The 23,235-nt window shown below is 36.7% G+C and overlaps 1 protein-coding gene across 1 annotated transcript in view; it reads left to right on the top strand.

Moving 5' to 3' along the window:
- The window catches only part of LOC145265306 (uncharacterized), a 121,925-nt gene that overhangs the window by 16,713 nt on the left and 81,977 nt on the right, over window positions 1-23,235 (top strand). Inside the window, exons 3-5 of the mRNA XM_080121081.1 lie at window positions 8,838-8,953; window positions 12,878-12,985; window positions 16,141-16,298. Coding sequence (XP_079977207.1) covers window positions 8,838-8,953; window positions 12,878-12,985; window positions 16,141-16,298 — 382 coding nt within the window. The remainder of the gene's footprint in view (window positions 1-8,837; window positions 8,954-12,877; window positions 12,986-16,140; window positions 16,299-23,235) is intronic.

Genomic DNA, 23,235 nt, shown 5'->3' with positions numbered 1-23,235 from the left:
TCCCAATAATAAAAATTATCGATCCTCATCTCAAAAGATGTCCCTGAAGAACGTTGGGGGTTACATCGGCCGAAATATTGTAAAAATAGCACCCAAGAAAAGAATAGCAGTCCAAATCATCCCAATAATAAAAATTATCGATCCTCATCTCAAAAGATGTCCCTGAAGAACGTTGGGGGTTACATCGGCCGAAATATTGTAAAAATAGCACCCAAGAAAAGAATAGTAGTCCAAATCATCCCAATAATAAAAATTATCGATCCTCATCTCAAAAGATGTCCCTGAAGAACGTTGGGGGTTACATCGGCCGAAATATTGTAAAAATAGCACCCAAGAAAAGAATAGCAGTCCAAATCATCCCAATAATAAAAATTATCGATCCTCATCTCAAAAGATGTCCCTGAAGAACGTTGGGGGTTACATCGGCCGAAATATTGTAAAAATAGCACCCAAGAAAAGAATAGCAGTCCAAATCATCCCAATAATAAAAATTATCGATCCTCATCTCAAAAGATGTCCCTGAAGAACGTTGGGGGTTACATCGGCCGAAATATTGTAAAAATAGCACCCAAGAAAAGAATAGCAGTCCAAATCATCCCAATAATAAAAATTATCGATCCTCATCTCAAAAGATGTCCCTGAAGAACGTTGGGGGTTACATCGGCCGAAATATTGTAAAAATAGCACCCAAGAAAAGAATAGCAGTCCAAATCATCCCAATAATAAAAATTATCGATCCTCATCTCAAAAGATGTCCCTGAAGAACGTTGGGGGTTACATCGGCCGAAATATTGTAAAAATAGCACCCAAGAAAAGAATAGCAGTCCAAATCATCCCAATAATAAAAATTATCGATCCTCATCTCAAAAGATGTCCCTGAAGAACGTTGGGGGTTACATCGGCCGAAATATTGTAAAAATAGAACCCAAGAAAAGAATAGCAGTCCAAATCATCCCAATAATAAAAATTATCGATCCTCATTTCAAAAGATGCCCCTGAAGAACGTTGGGGGTTACATCGGCCAAAATATTGTAAAAATAGAACCCAAGAAAAGAATAGCAGTCCAAATCATCCCAATAATAAAAATTATCGATCCTCATTTCAAAAGATGCCCCTGAAGAACGTTGGGGGTTACATCGGCCGAAATATTGTAAAAATAGCACCCAAGAAAAGAATAGCAGTCCAAATCATCCCAATAATAAAAATTATCGATCCTCATTTCAAAAGATGTCCCTGAAGAACGTTGGGGGTTACATCGGCCGAAATATTGTAAAAATAGCACCCAAGAAAAGAATAGCAGTCCAAATCATCCCAATAATAAAAATAATCGATCCTCATCTCAAAAGATGTCCCTGAAGAACGTTGGGGGTTACATCGGCCGAAATATTGTAAAAATAGCACCCAAGAAAAGAATAGCAGTCCAAATCATCCCAATAATAAAAATTATCGATCCTCATCTCAAAAGATGTCCCTGAAGAACGTTGGGGGTTACATCGGCCGAAATATTGTAAAAATAGCACCCAAGAAAAGAATAGCAGTCCAAATCATCCCAATAATAAAAATTATCGATCCTCATCTCAAAAGATGTCCCTGAAGAACGTTGGGGGTTACATCGGCCGAAATATTGTAAAAATAGCACCCAAGAAAAGAATAGCAGTCCAAATCATCCCAATAATAAAAATTATCGATCCTCATCTCAAAAGATGTCCCTGAAGAACGTTGGGGGTTACATCGGCCGAAATATTGTAAAAATAGCACCCAAGAAAAGAATAGCAGTCCAAATCATCCCAATAATAAAAATTATCGATCCTCATCTCAAAAGATGTCCCTGAAGAACGTTGGGGGTTACATCGGCCGAAATATTGTAAAAATAGCACCCAAGAAAAGAATAGCAGTCCAAATCATCCCAATAATAAAAATTATCGATCCTCATCTCAAAAGATGTCCCTGAAGAACGTTGGGGGTTACATCGGCCGAAATATTGTAAAAATAGCACCCAAGAAAAGAATAGCAGTCCAAATCATCCCAATAATAAAAATTATCGATCCTCATCTCAAAAGATGTCCCTGAAGAACGTTGGGGGTTACATCGGCCGAAATATTGTAAAAATAGCACCCAAGAAAAGAATAGCAGTCCAAATCATCCCAATAATAAAAATTATCGATCCTCATCTCAAAAGATGTCCCTGAAGAACGTTGGGGGTTACATCGGCCGAAATATTGTAAAAATAGCACCCAAGAAAAGAATAGCAGTCCAAATCATCCCAATAATAAAAATTATCGATCCTCATCTCAAAAGATGTCCCTGAAGAACGTTGGGGGTTACATCGGCCGAAATATTGTAAAAATAGAACCCAAGAAAAGAATAGCAGTCCAAATCATCCCAATAATAAAAATTATCGATCCTCATTTCAAAAGATGCCCCTGAAGAACGTTGGGGGTTACATCGGCCAAAATATTGTAAAAATAGAACCCAAGAAAAGAATAGCAGTCCAAATCATCCCAATAATAAAAATTATCGATCCTCATTTCAAAAGATGCCCCTGAAGAACGTTGGGGGTTACATCGGCCGAAATATTGTAAAAATAGCACCCAAGAAAAGAATAGCAGTCCAAATCATCCCAATAATAAAAATTATCGATCCTCATTTCAAAAGATGTCCCTGAAGAACGTTGGGGGTTACATCGGCCAAAATATTGTAAAAATAGAACCCAAGAAAAGAATAGCAGTCCAAATCATCCCAATAATAAAAATTATCGATCCTCATTTCAAAAGATGTCCCTGAAGAACGTTGGGGGTTACATCGGCCGAAATATTGTAAAAATAGAACCCAAGAAAAGAATAGCAGTCCAAATCATCCCAATAATAAAAATTATCGATCCTCATTTCAAAAGATGCCCCTGAAGAACGTTGGGGGTTACATCGGCCAAAATATTGTAAAAATAGCACCCAAGAAAAGAATAGCAGTCCAAATCATCCCAATAATAAAAATTATCGATCCTCATCTCAAAAGATGTCCCTGAAGAACGTTGGGGGTTACATCGGCCGAAATATTGTAAAAATAGCACCCAAGAAAAGAATAGCAGTCCAAATCATCCCAATAATAAAAATTATCGATCCTCATTTCAAAAGATGTCCCTGAAGAACGTTGGGGGTTACATCGGCCAAAATATTGTAAAAATAGAACCCAAGAAAAGAATAGCAGTCCAAATCATCCCAATAATAAAAATTATCGATCCTCATCTCAAAAGATGTCCCTGAAGAACGTTGGGGGTTACATCGGCCGAAATATTGTAAAAATAGAACCCAAGAAAAGAATAGCAGTCCAAATCATCCCAATAATAAAAATTATCGATCCTCATTTCAAAAGATGCCCCTGAAGAACGTTGGGGGTTACATCGGCCAAAATATTGTAAAAATAGAACCCAAGAAAAGAATAGCAGTCCAAATCATCCCAATAATAAAAATTATCGATCCTCATCTCAAAAGATGTCCCTGAAGAACGTTGGGGGTTACATCGGCCGAAATATTGTAAAAATAGAACCCAAGAAAAGAATAGCAGTCCAAATCATCCCAATAATAAAAATTATCGATCCTCATTTCAAAAGATGTCCCTGAAGAACGTTGGGGGTTACATCGGCCGAAATATTGTAAAAATAGCACCCAAGAAAAGAATAGCAGTCCAAATCATCCCAATAATAAAAATTATCGATCCTCATTTCAAAAGATGTCCCTGAAGAACGTTGGGGGTTACATCGGCCAAAATATTGTAAAAATAGAACCCAAGAAAAGAATAGCAGTCCAAATCATCCCAATAATAAAAATTATCGATCCTCATTTCAAAAGATGTCCCTGAAGAACGTTGGGGGTTACATCGGCCGAAATATTGTAAAAATAGAACCCAAGAAAAGAATAGCAGTCCAAATCATCCCAATAATAAAAATTATCGATCCTCATTTCAAAAGATGCCCCTGAAGAACGTTGGGGGTTACATCGGCCAAAATATTGTAAAAATAGAACCCAAGAAAAGAATAGCAGTCCAAATCATCCCAATAATAAAAATTATCGATCCTCATCTCAAAAGATGTCCCTGAAGAACGTTGGGGGTTACATCGGCCGAAATATTGTAAAAATAGAACCCAAGAAAAGAATAGCAGTCCAAATCATCCCAATAATAAAAATTATCGATCCTCATTTCAAAAGATGTCCCTGAAGAACGTTGGGGGTTACATCGGCCAAAATATTGTAAAAATAGAACCCAAGAAAAGAATAGCAGTTCAAATCATCCCAATAATAAAAATTATCGATCCTCATTTCAAAAGATGTCCCTGAAGAACGTTGGGGGTTACATCGGCCGAAATATTGTAAAAATAGAACCCAAGAAAAGAATAGCAGTCCAAATCATCCCAATAATAAAAATTATCGATCCTCATTTCAAAAGATGCCCCTGAAGAACGTTGGGGGTTACATCGGCCAAAATATTGTAAAAATAGAACCCAAGAAAAGAATAGCAGTCCAAATCATCCCAATAATAAAAATTATCGATCCTCATCTCAAAAGATGTCCCTGAAGAACGTTGGGGGTTACATCGGCCGAAATATTGTAAAAATAGCACCCAAGAAAAGAATAGCAGTCCAAATCATCCCAATAATAAAAATTATCGATCCTCATCTCAAAAGATGTCCCTGAAGAACGTTGGGGGTTACATCGGCCGAAATATTGTAAAAATAGCACCCAGGAAAAGAATTGCAGTCCAAATCATCCCAATAATAAAAATTATCGATCCTCATCTCAAAAGATGTCCCTGAAGAACGTTGGGGGTTACATCGGCCGAAATATTGTAAAAATAGCACCCAAGAAAAGAATAGCAGTCCAAATCATCCCAATAATAAAAATTATCGATCCTCATCTCAAAAGATGTCCCTGAAGAACGTTGGGGGTTACATCGGCCAAAATATTGTAAAAATAGCACCCAAGAAAAGAATAGCAGTCCAAATCATCCCAATAATAAAAATTATCGATCCTCATCTCAAAAGATGTCCCTGAAGAACGTTGGGGGTTACATCGGCCGAAATATTGTAAAAATAGCACCCAAGAAAAGAATAGCAGTCCAAATCATCCCAATAATAAAAATTATCGATCCTCATCTCAAAAGATGTCCCTGAAGAACGTTGGGGGTTACATCGGCCGAAATATTGTAAAAATAGAACCCAAGAAAAGAATAGCAGTCCAAATCATCCCAATAATAAAAATTATCGATCCTCATCTCAAAAGATGTCCCTGAAGAACGTTGGGGGTTACATCGGCCAAAATATTGTAAAAATAGCACCCAAGAAAAGAATAGCAGTCCAAATCATCCCAATAATAAAAATTATCGATCCTCATCTCAAAAGATGTCCCTGAAGAACGTTGGGGGTTACATCGGCCGAAATATTGTAAAAATAGCACCCAAGAAAAGAATAGCAGTCCAAATCATCCCAATAATAAAAATTATCGATCCTCATCTCAAAAGATGTCCCTGAAGAACGTTGGGGGTTACATCGGCCGAAATATTGTAAAAATAGCACCCAAGAAAAGAATAGCAGTCCAAATCATCCCAATAATAAAAATTATCGATCCTCATCTCAAAAGATGTCCCTGAAGAACGTTGGGGGTTACATCGGCCGAAATATTGTAAAAATAGCACCCAAGAAAAGAATAGCAGTCCAAATCATCCCAATAATAAAAATTATCGATCCTCATCTCAAAAGATGTCCCTGAAGAACGTTGGGGGTTACATCGGCCAAAATATTGTAAAAATAGCACCCAAGAAAAGAATAGCAGTCCAAATCATCCCAATAATAAAAATTATCGATCCTCATCTCAAAAGATGTCCCTGAAGAACGTTGGGGGTTACATCGGCCGAAATATTGTAAAAATAGCACCCAAGAAAAGAATAGCAGTCCAAATCATCCCAATAATAAAAATTATCGATCCTCATCTCAAAAGATGCCCCTGAAGAACGTTGGGGGTTACATCGGCCAAAATATTGTAAAAATAGCACCCAAGAAAAGAATAGCAGTCCAAATCATCCCAATAATAAAAATTATCGATCCTCATCTCAAAAGATGTCCCTGAAGAACGTTGGGGGTTACATCGGCCGAAATATTGTAAAAATAGAACCCAAGAAAAGAATAGCAGTCCAAATCATCCCAATAATAAAAATTATCGATCCTCATTTCAAAAGATGCCCCTGAAGAACGTTGGGGGTTACATCGGCCAAAATATTGTAAAAATAGCACCCAAGAAAAGAATAGCAGTCCAAATCATCCCAATAATAAAAATTATCGATCCTCATTTCAAAAGATGCCCCTGAAGAACGTTGGGGGTTACATCGGCCGAAATATTGTAAAAATAGCACCCAAGAAAAGAATAGCAGTCCAAATCATCCCAATAATAAAAATTATCGATCCTCATTTCAAAAGATGTCCCTGAAGAACGTTGGGGGTTACATCGGCCAAAATATTGTAAAAATAGAACCCAAGAAAAGAATAGCAGTCCAAATCATCCCAATAATAAAAATTATCGATCCTCATCTCAAAAGATGTCCCTGAAGAACGTTGGGGGTTACATCGGCCAAAATATTGTAAAAATAGCACCCAAGAAAAGAATAGCAGTCCAAATCATCCCAATAATAAAAATTATCGATCCTCATCTCAAAAGATGTCCCTGAAGAACGTTGGGGGTTACATCGGCCAAAATATTGTAAAAATAGCACCCAAGAAAAGAATAGCAGTCCAAATCATCCCAATAATAAAAATTATCGATCCTCATCTCAAAAGATGTCCCTGAAGAACGTTGGGGGTTACATCGGCCGAAATATTGTAAAAATAGCACCCAAGAAAAGAATAGCAGTCCAAATCATCCCAATAATAAAAATTATCGATCCTCATCTCAAAAGATGTCCCTGAAGAACGTTGGGGGTTACATCGGCCGAAATATTGTAAAAATAGCACCCAAGAAAAGAATAGCAGTCCAAATCATCCCAATAATAAAAATTATCGATCCTCATCTCAAAAGATGTCCCTGAAGAACGTTGGGGGTTACATCGGCCAAAATATTGTAAAAATAGCACCCAAGAAAAGAATAGCAGTCCAAATCATCCCAATAATAAAAATTATCGATCCTCATCTCAAAAGATGTCCCTGAAGAACGTTGGGGGTTACATGGGCCGAAATATTGTAAAAATAGCACCCAAGAAAAGAATAGCAGTCCAAATCATCCCAATAATAAAAATTATCGATCCTCATCTCAAAAGATGCCCCTGAAGAACGTTGGGGGTTACATCGGCCAAAATATTGTAAAAATAGCACCCAAGAAAAGAATAGCAGTCCAAATCATCCCAATAATAAAAATTATCGATCCTCATCTCAAAAGATGTCCCTGAAGAACGTTGGGGGTTACATCGGCCGAAATATTGTAAAAATAGAACCCAAGAAAAGAATAGCAGTCCAAATCATCCCAATAATAAAAATTATCGATCCTCATTTCAAAAGATGCCCCTGAAGAACGTTGGGGGTTACATCGGCCAAAATATTGTAAAAATAGCACCCAAGAAAAGAATAGCAGTCCAAATCATCCCAATAATAAAAATTATCGATCCTCATTTCAAAAGATGCCCCTGAAGAACGTTGGGGGTTACATCGGCCAAAATATTGTAAAAATAGCACCCAAGAAAAGAATAGCAGTCCAAATCATCCCAATAATAAAAATTATCGATCCTCATCTCAAAAGATGTCCCTGAAGAACGTTGGGGGTTACATCGGCCGAAATATTGTAAAAATAGCACCCAAGAAAAGAATAGCAGTCCAAATCATCCCAATAATAAAAATTATCGATCCTCATTTCAAAAGATGTCCCTGAAGAACGTTGGGGGTTACATCGGCCAAAATATTGTAAAAATAGAACCCAAGAAAAGAATAGCAGTCCAAATCATCCCAATAATAAAAATTATCGATCCTCATCTCAAAAGATGTCCCTGAAGAACGTTGGGGGTTACATCGGCCGAAATATTGTAAAAATAGAACCCAAGAAAAGAATAACAGTCCAAATCATCCCAATAATAAAAATTATCGATCCTCATTTCAAAAGATGCCCCTGAAGAACGTTGGGGGTTACATCGGCCAAAATATTGTAAAAATAGAACCCAAGAAAAGAATAGCAGTCCAAATCATCCCAATAATAAAAATTATCGATCCTCATTTCAAAAGATGTCCCTGAAGAACGTTGGGGGTTACATCGGCCGAAATATTGTAAAAATAGAACCCAAGAAAAGAATAGCAGTCCAAATCATCCCAATAATAAAAATTACCGAACCTCTTCTCAAAAGATGCCCCTGAAGAACGTTGGGGGTTACATCGGCCAAAATATTGTAAAAATAGAACCCAAGAAAAGAATAGCAGTCCAAATCATCCCAATAATAAAAATTATCGATCCTCATTTCAAAAGATGCCCCTGAAGAACGTTGGGGGTTACATCGGCCGAAATATTGTAAAAATAGCACCCAAGAAAAGAATAGCAGTCCAAATCATCCCAATAATAAAAATTATCGATCCTCATTTCAAAAGATGTCCCTGAAGAACGTTGGAGGTTAAATCGGCCAAAATATTGTAAAAATAGCACCCAAGAAAAGAATAGCAGTCCAAATCATCCCAATAATAAAAATTATCGATCCTCATTTCAAAAGATGCACCTGGAGAACATTGGAGGTTACATCGGTGGAAACGTTGTGCAAACAACAAACAACATGATAATAGTTGTCCGAAGAATCCAAATAAGTCATTTTTTTTATTAATTCAGGTTTCCACGGAAAGAACAGCTTGGATATGTTGAAGGTCGATGCTATTTGCGACAGCCTCTTCGAGCTCTTCAATGATTACATGAGCATGTTTAATGAAAAGGATGCTGCCAAAAAGGTGAGCATTTTTTTTTCTTTTGAAAATATTTTTATTCTTGTGATACTGTGAGGTGTTTAAAATTAAGGTCAACACAAATATACTGGGCATTTTTATGAGACTATTAGAGATGTCCAGAATCATATACACATCTACACACACACACACACACACACACACACACACACACACACACACACACACACATATATATATATATATATATATATATATATATATATATATATATATATATATAGGTGTTATTTGTTTTTTGTTTTTTTGCGATACGTCTTGAATGTATTCAATTATTTACGAAAGTGCATTTTTACCTAAATGCGAGTTTGGAATAATTTTCCCTTTAACCAATTTGGTACATCCAAATGGGGAGCGGCATATATATTATTTTAAAAATATAATTATCCACTGACACGTGTTTCGTCGTCTACAACTCATCAGAGTGGCTGAATCTAGCGAGATTCGAAATCGGGACCCCATGGTAAGAAGCGAGTTGGGCGACGAAACACGTGTCAGTGGATAATTATATTTTAAAAATAATATATATGCCACTCCCCATTTGGGGTACCAAATTAGTTAAAGGGAAAATTATTCCCAACTTGCATTTAGGTAAAAATTCACTTTCGTAAATAACTAAATTCATTCAAGACGTATCGCAAAAACAAAAACATGATTCTCTCTCTCTCTCTCTCTCTCTCTCTATCTATCTATCTATCTATCTATATATCTATCTATCTATCTATCTATATATATATGTATACATATATATATATATATATATATATATATATATATATATATGTATATATATATACATATATTGAGCACTCTTTTCAGGGTTTTACTAATTAGCAGTTTTACCAAATATACATATATATATATCTATATATTTGGTAAAACTGGTAATTAGTAAAACCCTGAAAAGAGTGCTCAATACTATTGCAGAGCAAATATGTGTTTTATTTTTTTATTAACATTTTATCTGTTTGGTTATATATATATATATATATATATATATATATATATATATATATATATATATATATATATATACATATATATATATATATATATACATATATATGAAAAATTTGTTGCCGTTTTGTTTTTGTTACCGATATAAATAACTTCGAGACGCTGTTTTTTTTCCGTTAACTTAGTGTTTTTTTTAAAGAGCTATAACACTTGTAGTTATTTATCTATATATTAAGATTTTTAGTTATTTATCTATATATTAAGATTTTTAGTTATTTATCTATATATTAAGATCTTTTGTTATTTATCTATATATTAATACGATAGCGTGTTTGTTATTTTCTGTGCCATGCTTACACCCGGGCCGCTTAATTGTTATGTGCTTACATTTCTTGTAATAAATAATTTTTATCAAGTATTTTTCATAAGTTTTGGTTTCGGTTTCGGTTTCGGTTTCGATTATACCTGATAGCACTCAAGTCATTTAATGTTTTATAAATAATTTTACTAAGAATTCTTCATAATCTTGGTTTCGGTTTCGGTTTCGATTATAGCTGATGGCACTCAAGTCATTTAATGTTTTATAAATAATTTTACTAAGAATTCTTCATAATCTTGGTTTCGGTTTCGATTATAGCTGATTGCACTTAAGTCATATAATTATATTTTTTATTTTTGAAATCGCAACTTTATAATACATAAAAATCGATAGAACATTAACTCTATAATAATATATACGGAAGGATGGTAAAATATTTTCCCTGTCTATTGTCAAAGTTTTCTTTATTCTATACGTATGACGAAAGGTTTTCCTTGTGAAAATTTTCAAACGACATAATGTTTTAAATATGTGCTTTACATTACCTGCCCTATAATTGTAAGGTACACCATGTGCCCCTGCGCTCCCCCTTTTGTGTGTGTATATGCAACCATAAACTGGTACCACACCAAATAAGTGAAGAGGGTCAAGTAGGATGGAAAGACCGAAGAGAGAAAGCGCTAGCTAGACCTCCGCTGCATGAGTGCAGAGAGAACTGAGACCTTTCCAATGAAGGCCAATAGTCGCTTACCAACGAGGAATCAATGGTAAGCGGCTGTTGTGATAACGCAAATTCTTTTGTAAAGATTATCGAAATAGGCGGAGACTACTGGGGAGACTTGTCACCCAGACTTCAGAGAACACCACAAGTTTTTCTCCAAGAGAAATCTTTGATGATGGCATGTGTGATTACTATTGCTAGGTTGTGGAATAAGAAAACTTCTATCGTGCCAATGATCATAGGTGCGCTTGGATCAATTCCAAATGATTTTGAGAAGCAGTTGAATTCCTTGGGAATCAAGTACAACATCACAGGATACAAGAAATTTTTGTTTGTAATGTTTGAATTTGTCAGATATATAAATACTTTGCAAGGATAAGATATAGGAAAAATGTTTTCGTTTGTTTTCTTTTCCCTATAAGGGAAATGGTTTCCATAATGTTTTATTGTTAAAGTGTTTTTATTCAATACGTCTGAAGAAAGGCTGTTTTTGTTAAAATTTTCAAACAACATAATGTTTGAATTTTTCCGGATAGTCTTGAAACAATTGTAATTAACGATGAAATACACTATTTATTGCTATCAATCGATTCCTTGATGTCTTGATTTTGTTAAAACAATATATGAATGCTCAATTATGAAATATGGTAATTTTGAAGCTTACAGTTTAAGTCATCTCATTTTGACTTAAAACTTATTGGTATGTGAAAGATTACTGAATTTTCAATTATATAAACACAGTAAAATTCGAAATGCCATAAAGACAGAGGAATTTTTGATGTCTATGTATCATTTGCCATCTTGAGCAAAAGAATATTTTACTTACCCTAGGACGGATATTACATGTATGAAATAATTGTACGTTCCCTAAGACAGGAAATATACAACACGTATATGAAAAAAAAAAATTCTTACCTAGGGCAGGTAATGTAAACACATATTTAAAATAATTTACATAATTTTCTGTCGTGCTAACTTTTCTCTATGTCACAGATAAGAGTTTGTTTGTTTTTACATCAGAGTGCTATAGTGGAGAAGCACCTTATTTCTTCTATAAATGTCATATTTTCAGTTTTGATAACTTATGTACGTCACAGGTAAGAAGTTCTTTGTTTTCATATGAGTACTATGATGTACAAGTACCTTTCTTTCTAATTTTAAAATGAAAGAACTCGATACTTTTAAGAAAATTTCTGTTGTGCTGAATTTTCTGTGAGTCTAGAATAAGAATGTGTTTGTTTTTTTTATCTGGATACCATAGTGAAGCACCTTATTTCTCATTTAAAAGTCATAATACCCGAATATATAACGCGATTTTCGGTTTTAATAACTTTTATGCACATCACAGGTAGGATTTTCTTTGTTTTTTTATGAGTACTATACTGCACAAGTAACTTATTTCTTGAGTAGGATAATGTACAAGTACGCCATTTCTAAGATATAGATGAAACTACTCGATAATTTTACATAATTTTCTGTTGTGCTAACTTTTCCGTATGTCACAGGTGAGAATTTGTTTTTACATCAGGGTGCTATAGTGAAGAAGCACCTTATTTCTTATACAAATGTCATACTACTCGAATATATTACATGATGTTCGGTTTTGATTACTTTTATGTACGTCGCAAGTAAGATTTCCTTTGTTTTTCATATGGGTGCTATACTGTATAAGTACCTTATTTCTTGGGTAGGATAATTGTACTGTGAATCAAATCACTGCGGTGAGGCATGTATAGCTTCCTCCCGGTGCACCGCGGTGTGTCCCCAACTAGAGCAGGCAATCGATGGATTTTATTTAAAAATGGGCGATGACAATAAAAATATGGGAGTGTGAAACATTCGTTGATCATCATTCAATCATCAGGTCTCCCTGCTAATATATATTATCATTATTGTTTTCTTTTCGTTTCAGACCGAGTTCCAGCAGAGATACGCAAACACGTGTCTGCGTGTTCTTCCTTATTTGGAGAAAACTCTTGAAGCCAACAAAGGTGGAAATGGCTGGTTCATTGGCGAACAGGTAAGATGGTTGCTTATTCCAAACTAGCATACAATCACTGCAATGCTAACTTTTTATTAGATTCCGATTTTCTTCAGCAAAAATTAAGAAATTAAAGTCTTAAACAATTTAGATTCTTCTTTAGAATTTTCCCCATAATAAAAAACAAAAATTTAACAAAAAGAATCTCTTTGATATCATATTCCAAAATTCACGTCAATTGATTTAGTAGTTTTATTTTTAACCACGAAATCAAATTTTACGAGTAGGCGAGATAGGACTGTCACTCGTCCCCATCTTGAAGAAGTAAAATGAAATCACTCAATAAATATTTTAACTTGCGAAATAAGCCTTGTTATGCCTACGATTTCCCATTAATCGCTATAAATCGTTAAAAATTTTTTTTTATACAAATAAAACTACTTAATCAATTTGCATAAATTTTGGAATATGATACATTCGTTCTGCCTCGGGTACGTGGACTGTAAAGATTTTTGTTATGGGTTTTTTTTTTAATATGGAGGATATTCTGGACAACCACTACAATTTAATTTTACTCCAAATAAAAACTTCATGTCCGCCCTTGAATGTTTGAATCGGATAAACTTGTCCGATTTCGTCTCTCGCGCTTTTATGCAAACCTGTGGTGATTTCTATCTTTACTATTCTATGAAAAGAACTGATTCTGTGTGTGTGTGTGTGTGTGTGTGTGTGTGTGTGTGTGTTAGTGACTTGTTCCTATGGACTCAAAAACGGCTGGATCGATTTTTACGAAATTTCATATGAAGGTACTTTTTGTGTCTGGCAGTGTTCTTAGATATGTTTTGCATTGGAATGCTTTTTTTCCTCGCGCTTGAAAAACGTAACGTCATTATAATCACTGCATCATTTTACTATATGTTTTGTCTAGTGCGTCTTCTGCTTTAAATCGTACCACTCGTCCTTGGGTACAATTTCGTTTGTTATTAGATTATCATGACATGTACTAATGTGTCTCTTGCCAAAATTTACGCTGGCGAGCTTAATCGCTACTTACATGAGTACTTTCATATATATCACATGGTGAGGGGAGTAACAAATATCGAAACTGAAGTTAAAACAATCAAGTGTTGCCTTGATGGATTGTTAACTACACTTTGCTTCCAAGTAACAATTTCTGGATTAAATCCGACATATTGCTGTTAAAAATCGCTACTCCAAATTCGACAATGCTGTTAAAAACACGTTACTCCAAAACTTGACGCTCTGCTATCAAAAACTCAACTCCAAAACTCGAGATTCTGCTGTCAAAAGCTCTTAATTCTAAAACACGATGGACTGTTGTCAAAAAGTCTCAACTCACGACGCACTGCTGACAAGACTTGTTATCCAACATCCAAATCCAAATCCAAAATCACTCTCTAAAAAAATCAGGCTTTTTATTTCAAACCGGAAGTATCTCATTTGCATATTAAGTGACAATATCGCAAGCATATAAAGAAAAAAAATATTTTTCTTTTTTTTTCATTCTTTTTGACTGCTCTACAAACCTACAGGCTGCACACAAAAAAAAAAACAGGTTTGTACCAAATTTCTAAGGCGTTCAATCATAGAAGTGTAACTTATCTTACATTTGGTAGCATTTCAAATCACAGAAACATAATTGCTGTATCTGGAGATTTAGTTGAAAAGAAGAGTCTATCTTCCCATTCGCCACGTCAGACTAGTGGTTTTCTGTCCCTGTGACTTTACTGCCAGTACGTTTAGCTCTTATGACTTCCACTTGAAAAATTTCACTCTACCTAATTTTTAACCTTGCATGAAAATTTAACACCCTAACCCTAACATAACATAGCCGCATCTAAATAGTATAGCAATCATTTTTACATCAAAATTGTGTTGTAATATTAATTCTCTTTAAATCATATACAACATAATCACGATGACACACGTTAGATCAGAAAATTGGGTAGAATTAGATTATTTTAAGACGTTTAATAACAGAAGAGTAACTTATATTACCTTTGGTAGCATTTCAAACCACAAAAAAACATAACATGGTGATTTATTTGAAAAGAAGATTTTATCTTCTCATTCGCCACGTCACACATGTGATTTTCTGTCCCTGTGAAGTTACTGCCAGTATGTGTAGCTCTTACGACTTCTACTCGAAAACTTTCACTCTACTTAATTTTTAACCTTGCATGAAAATTTAACACGCTAGCCCTAACATAACATAGCCACATCTAAATAGTATAACATTCATTTTTACATCTGACTCATGTTGTAATATTAATTCTCTTTAAATCATATACCATATAATCATGGTGACACACGTTAGATCACTGAAGTGGGTTTTTTTTTTACTAGGGGGGATCACCACTTATCAAGACTCAAAGGCCAATCGAAGATATTGTTTAATGAGGGTCAGATGGCCGGTAAAACAACTCTGTGATTATTTGCATTGGTGGAACTTGGGTAGCATTTGTTAGTTTGTTTTTGTTTTGTTTTTTCCGAAGGAGGCAATATTTATCAAGGCCCAAAGACCACTCGAGGATAAAGGTCAATGAGTGTACGATGGTCACCACGACAACAATGTAGTGATTGTTAGTGATAGAAGTTTGGTAAAATTAGATTATTTAAGGAGACGACTCATCAAGAATTTGTTTACATTGGACTTGAAAACTATCATGTTGTAGTTAGTTGGAAAGAAGGTCAGCGGAACAGAATTCCACAGGCGGGTAGTTCCAGGAAAGAAGCTTTATTCATGGAATTTGCATTTAAATTTAGGCACAGACTGAGAGTGGGGGAAGTTGTTGATAACGGTTGTGGATAGACAAGTGTTTTGTGTTTATTTAAAAAGGAACTCTCAACAGGAATTTGCTCACTTTTAGAATTAAAAATACCCCTGTTATAGTCAGATGGAAAGCACCCTAATATTGTGTTCCACAAATGAGCAGTGCTATGGAAAGAAACTTTGATCATGGAATTTAAATTAAGTTTTAGGCACAGTTTTTAGTTCTACAGGAAGGGAGAGGAATAGATAGAAGTTGACTTGACCCACCCCCATATGAATATAAAGAAACGTGTTCATATTCTGTTGTGGGTGTGCCTTGCGTAGTTTCTGACTTTTAGTTGGACACACAAATGAAAACTGCTTTTTATATAATAAATGGGTCTCGCTATTTTATTTTTAGATGCTGTTCTGCGATATGATGTGCTACGCTGCCTTGGAGAATCCTCTCTTGGACAACGCCAACCTCTTAAAGGCTTATCCCAAGATTGCGGCCCTGAGAACTCGCGTTGCTGCCCATCCGAAAATCGCCTCTTACATCAAGAAGCGTAACAACACTCTTTTCTAAACCAACATTGCCAAGACGATAGCCATACCCGAACTCAAGGAAAACTCGATGAAGACCCTCATGTATTTATATCTTGAATAAGGTCCACAAAATGGCCGATACCTTTTTTTTCTGTGCGCTTTATGGCCATATTGTTGCTTATTATAGGCGGCCATGTTAGATAAAAAAATTATATAGATATCAAACTATAAAAGAAAATGGCCCCTATTACGTAACGATTAAAATATTCTACGTTATTGCCATCACGTACGTTTATACGCTTCATGGGAGTGATATTGCATATTATAGGCGGCCATGTTTGATTAAAACTTCAGATATCAAACAATAAAAGAACAAAATGGTGCCTATTAGATAACAACAAAAATACCTAACGTTTTTTTTAATTATCAAAAAATTGAATGCAATTTTTTGCGCCATTTTGTTAAGTAATAAAATAAAATAAAATAAATTTTAATGCATATTTAATGGGTTGACTTCTTTTATTCATTTTTGTGCACTGACTTTGTTTTTATATCAGAACAAACCGTATAATTGACCTGTTGGGTCACAACCACTGCCATTATTTATTTTACATGGATCCACCCTAATCTTAAATCCCTGCTATGTTTCCTGTTTCGGCATTATCTTCAATGGTTTGGATATGTGGCTTATAGCGTGGTTTTATATGGGTGGCAAGAGCCTGGACAACAACCATCAAGGAGAAGTACCTAGCTGGACTGTCAGATGTGCAGGTGACGGTTAAATCGTGATGGGATAACCATCTCGAGTAACCTTGATAAAGACCGCTGTACATGAGCCGCAATGATACAAAATTTAATGCAGGCTATAGAATAAGTCAGCTGAAACTGACCAGGGTGAACGACATCGCAACACCAACAACAACTATTGACTGTATTTTGTTGTATTCACAAATTCATAACCTGTAACACATTATTCACCTCCTTGCCAAAAGGTTTGACATAAGGTCAGGCGTGATTTTGAAAAGCCAATCCACTTAGATAAGCACACTCCAGCCTACAAAAATGCCTGAACAACACCATCGAGATTTCCCTGGTGGAGGCACCTCAACAATAAACTAGCTCCTTCTCATGGAAAAGATATAGCCTGGGAGATTGGACTTTCTAGTATTATAATGCAGCCTGAAAGCAAAATGACGACTGTTGGATTGAACATAACTTAAAAAATAATCTTCAGGTAAAATTAAAAATAATAAGTGTCTTTACTTTTGTAAGAATATTTGATAATGACATTTCTGTCATGGTCTTGAAGTTTTCCCCATATCTTGCACCAGAAGTGTTTTACGAGGTGCCATCAATAAGTTTCCAGACTATTTTCGTATGGGCATTTTTATTGATAGTACACGCATGAAACTCAAGTCCCCTTCGAAGTAATCTCCTCCGCCTGCAATGCACTTGTAACGTTTTGACAACTTCCGGAAGCCTCCACAACTTCCAGAAGCCTCCACAACTTCCGGAAGCCTCCACAACTTCCGGAAGCCTCTTGTGTGAGCGTGTCAATAACCCTCGTCACAGTATCTTTCATCTCCTCAATTGTCTCATAACGACAGTCTCTAATGTTTTCCTTGAGCTAAAGGAATAAGTAAAAGTCACAGGGGAAAAATCTGGACTATAGATATCATCCCTCACAGACTCCCTACCTTCCTTGAATCTTTTTTTTTTTTTTTATTCAATTTTCACCCCAAACAAGGCACAGTGCCACTTTGAAGCAGGGGGCTACTATTAGGGAATTAATTAGCGGGGTCATTATGAAGGGAGAAGAGTAGAAAGATGTTTGTTAACATTACACTTGAACTTCTGCATATCATTGCAGTTGGGAAAGCAGAATCCCGGAAGGGAGTTCCAAAGACCCGCAGTTCTGGGGAAGAAACTATTGGAGTAAAAGGCTTTCTTGCACCTAGGGATCTCCACTGTAAAGGGATGAGACTTAGTAGCTTGTCGGGTTTGTCGGGGGTAGTTATGTCGGGGAGGTACAAGTGTTTGCAGTTCGTCAGAGCATTCACCATTAAAGTATTTGTAGAACAGGCAGAGGGATGCAACATCTCGTCGATGGGACAGAGGTTGAAGCCTAGATGACAGTTCAGGACCTATCAGGTTGGCGACTCTTTTTTGAACCCTGTCCAGGAGCGAGAGACAAGCAGCAGATGCACCAGCCCAGATGTGACAACAGTACTCCATACATGGGCGAATGGTTGCCTTATAGAGGTATAGGATACTGGCAGGCGTAAGTAGTTTTCTAGCACGGTAGAGGGAGCCAACCTTCCTTGCAGCAGCCTTGGCAATGCTCTCAATGTATCTATTCCAGTTCATATTCCCTGTAAACGTTAGGCCGAGGAGTTTAAAAGAAGTACTTTCAGGCAATGTGTTCTTGGCCATTGCTATTGGTGGTAGAGAAGGTTTCTTGTAGTTATTGAAGGAAACAAGCTTAGTCTTAGCAGCATTGAATGTGACCAACCATTTTTGTCCCTATTCCACTACGGATTGGAGGTCATCCTCTAGTGTTTCTGCCATTTTCTTGGATATGTGTTCATTTGTTTTCCCCTCATATCTGTTATAGAGAGTGGTGTCATCGGCAAATATACCCATCTCCGAAACAATATTATCAGGGAGGTCGTTTATGAATATCAGGAATAATAGAGGTCCAAGGATAGACCCCTGAGGTACTCCCGCATTTATGTCATATTGTTTGGATGTATGTCCGTCGAGGACAACTTTGATTTTTCTATTACTTAAGAAGGATTTAATTACGTTATGAATTCTTCCAGTGATTCCATATGATCTAATTTTCCTTAGAAGACCATCGTGCCACACCCTGTCAAAAGCCTAAGATATATCAAGGGCCACCGCTCTACCCTCCCCTGTTTTATCCAATGAACGGTATATACGTTCAGAAACTACAGTTAAGATATCTGCTGTTGAACGGGCTTGCCTGAATCCATATTGTTTGTCAGTCAGGAGTTTAGCAGCTGTTAGGTGCTGGACTAGGGCTTGATTAACTAAGGACTCAAATATTTTGGCGAAAAGCGGGAGGAGGCTAATGGGGCGATAATTTAGTGGGTCAGTTCTTTCACCAGAATTCTTGAAGACTGGTACCACAGAGGCGGTTTTCCAGCAGTCGGGAAAACAAGATTCGTTAAGGCATTTATTGTAAAGTTTGGACAGAACTGGAGCAACCTCGGCAGAGCATTTTTTTAATAGCACAGCCGGGATGAGATCTGGTCCACATGCTTTTGAGGTGTCTAGGTTTTTTATAATAGCATGTACCTGAGAAGGGGTGATTTTCAAATCGTCAAGTGTGGCGTCTGTTCGCAGAGGAAAATCAGGGAGTGAGTGGTGTACCGAGTTTAGTGTGGAGTTTGAGGCAAACCGACTGGCAAGCAGATTAGCCTTGTCAGTTGCCGTGCAAGCAACCTCATGATTATTTGTTAGTGGGGGAATAATTGACTGTCCATTATTAACTACGCTGTTGTAGATTTTCCAAAAATCCCGGGTTCCTAATTTCTGTGCTTCGATGCGCTTTCTGGTGTTTTCAGAGTAATCTGCCTTAGCTGTGTCTATCACTCTCTTACAATTATTTCTAGCTTCTATAAACTTCTGTTTATTTGAGCTGGACTTATGTCGGCTGAATCTGCGGAACGCATGCTGCCTTTGACAAATGGCAGCTGCACAAGCAGAAGTAAACCATTGGGGGGAGTGGGGCTTGCTATAGTATTTCCATGCGGGAACATGTGCTTCAATAGCAGTTTTGAACCATTCAGTTGTCTCATTTGCACACTGTTCCGCTGGAAGAGTAAAGATATTTTGCCATGGGGCATCTCTGATGAGCTCCCTGATGGCTTCCCAATCAGCCTTTTTGTAATACCTCGTTGTTTTGAGTAGTGGGTCTTCAGTTTTAGGGCAAGAATTTAGGCTGATTTCTACCATTATCAAAGCGTGATCAGCATTCCCGAGTGGGCTGTGGGCATTTGTTGTACAGTCATTGGGAACCGTTGTCAGAAAGAGATCTAGAAGTGAGGCATGTTGATTGTGCTGGTCTGAGAAACGTGTCGGAAATGTAACCAATTGAGATAGGGAATGAGATATAGAGAAGCTATGTGTTGCGCTACCAGCTACGTCTGTGTGATTTGAGAATCCTAGCCAGTTACTGTGGTGGACATTGAAGTCACCAAATACATGTATTTGTGCGCTACTATCGAATCTATTATGCCATTCAAAAACTGATGCTCGATTTATGCAAGATGATCCAAAAGCAGTCTGAAATATTCCATATATTTCTGCGTCTTTTTCCCAAATTCAAAACAAAATTTTATTGAATATCGTTTTTCTAAAGTGCCCTCATGTCCATTTTTTAAATTAACCAGCTGTGAAAATCAGGCTTTAGTAGGTTATATTCCAATTCTTGCCGTGGCTGTTCATTTGAACTTGAAATCATAAAAATTGGTTAGTCATCTCATGAGATGCATAGCAATAATATACTGAATTTTCAAGAGTCTATGATAATTATAAATGCCTGTACAAAACTGTCTGGAAACTTATTTAAGGCACCTCGTATATTGGCTTTGCTCATCTTTAAGAATCAACAACCACTAATTGGGGGGGATATAAGAACTTTTTAATCATATATCTGAGAATTATTTAAGAAAGCACATTTTCAAACGTCTAGTGCTTCAATGAAAGTATCGACTCTTCTCATGCACGCGTCAGTTTCCATCAATCTCCATAGCCCTAGTAATTCTGCCCTCAAATTCAGCAAGTTGATCCTGACTGAACTTTCATTATTTTTATGTAAATCGCTTCAGACAAGGCGTGAACTACTTGATGTAAGTAGCTAAAAAAAGATTATTATTGGAAAGGCAAGCCACCGACCCCATAGTTGTGTGCCGTGGTTTACTATCTCCTTCTCTTCATCGTTCTTGTTGGTCGTGTCATCATCTTTCAGTTCACAGTGGCAGCTGCCAACGGAACGCATGCGGATCACAAAGTGGAAGCAAAATAAGTCCTGGAACAAGAAAGTAAAAACATATACTTGACGGTTGGACTTGTGAATGTGTTCAATCGATGTTATGCACGTCTGTCAGTCGCAATTCGTCTCTATCTCTGTTTCGCAGTCAGCTCTAAAAGCTGTCTAACCGTAGTTGCTACCAGCTCCCATCCATCGCAACCGGCAGCTCGATGTCAACTGTCTTCTCTGTGTCGGTATCTGAAGTCCCCCCCACCCCAGCTACCGGAAGCTGCCCTTCTCTGTTTTATCTGTTCTGTAGGTTTCTATTGTCATTGTCAAATCAAAAAAGGCTCGATCTAAAAATACCTACAGATTCATTGTTTGTTACTTCCCATCTCTTTGTGTTTATTGTAAGACACTTCCTATTCCTTTGCCTATTGCCACCCCTCCTTTCAGCACTTAGTGACTCAGGTCCACTTTATAGTATCACACATATTGGTCTTAATCTTTAAAAAGACCAAGGCTATAAATAGGAGGGAAACAGTCAGCAGGAAGAAAGTTCCACTATCATGCAGTTCTTAGAAACAAGCTACTTCAATAGGAAGCTGTATTACAATGAGGTATAAAAACAGTGAATTGATGGAGACAACTAGACCAATGAGTCAAACGAGCTGAAACAAAGGAAGCATAGAGTAGATCAGACAATTCCGATGAACACTGTGTATGTGTGTGTGTGTGTGAGAGAGAGAGAGAGAGAGAGAGAGAGAGAGAGAGAGAGAGAGAGAGAGAGAATGCAAAGAAGAAGAAAGTAATAACGTAATAGCTATTGGTTCATGTTTTAATTTTTAGCCGTCGGGTTAGGGTACAAAAGTATGAAAAAAACAAAAAAAAAAAAAAAAAAAAAAGGTGAAATTTGCCAGGTGATGGTTGAATGCTGGCATTACGAATATGCATGCATAACGTAATAGCTATTGGTTCATGTTTTAATTTTTAGCCGTGCAGCAAACATGTCATCATAGCTCAGTCATTAACGGCAGAGGAAAAAATAAATTGTAAACTAATTAGTTCCCCCCCCTCTTAGACTGGGAGCAAAAAGATTTTCTGATCTAACAAGTTCCACACTGTTTACCAACCTCCAACCCCTGCCTCATCAGCACAATGTTGCATCTGTGTTTGTTTAACAAGCACTTGAATAGAATGTGCTCTAACAAACCTACTGTATAAGGTTATACGTAGGAGGAAAACAATCAGCAAGAAGAGAATTCCACAAGCTTGCAGTTCTTTGAAAGAAGCTACTGGAATAGGAAGCTGTATTACAATGGGATATCGAAACAGCGGTGGAGACCACTAGACCAACCAGTCAAACGAGCTGAAACAAAGGAAGCAGAGAGTAGATCCTACTGTTTTGATGAACACTGTGTGTGTGTGTGTGTGTGTGTGTGTGTGTGTGTGTGAGAGAGAGAGAGAGAGAGAGAGAGAGAGGGGGGGGATACAGTGAAGAAGAAAGGGGGCCAATCAAATTACAGATACGTTTCTGCACCTTATCAACAACCCTCAAATGGGACAGAGATTCATCAGCCCAAATATGATAACAGTACTCCATACATGGTCTGACAGTAGATTTGTAGAGAAAATGTTTTGAGATGATAGGAACAAACGATTTTATGAGAAGCATGAATATTAATAGATCCAATACACGAACTTCAAGAAAGAGTTGATGAAAAAGAATACTCAAAATGTTCGGAGTCAATTTCTCTTCAAGAGCAGAGTCACCCATGAACATCTCAGGAAGCAAAGGGTCATTTATAGCAATATGTACAGTCCGTAGATATAATCTCTCACTAAGAAAATCAGGCGCACTAATACACATAGAAATTCCTTCACTATTGTGGCAAAAGCAATACAGAATGTGACTGACGCAAGCGACGGCGCCTCTGTTTATCCTGTCGGGTGATGGAATCAAGAAAGGAA

Source organism: Euprymna scolopes, chromosome 40, assembly GCF_053919585.1.
Source record: "Euprymna scolopes isolate OS-2025 chromosome 40, ASM5391958v1, whole genome shotgun sequence".
Taxonomy (NCBI): Eukaryota; Metazoa; Mollusca; class Cephalopoda; order Sepiida; family Sepiolidae; genus Euprymna; species Euprymna scolopes.
The sequence above is the reverse complement of the archived record's forward strand: the minus strand, read 5'-3'. Positions and strand labels throughout refer to the sequence as shown.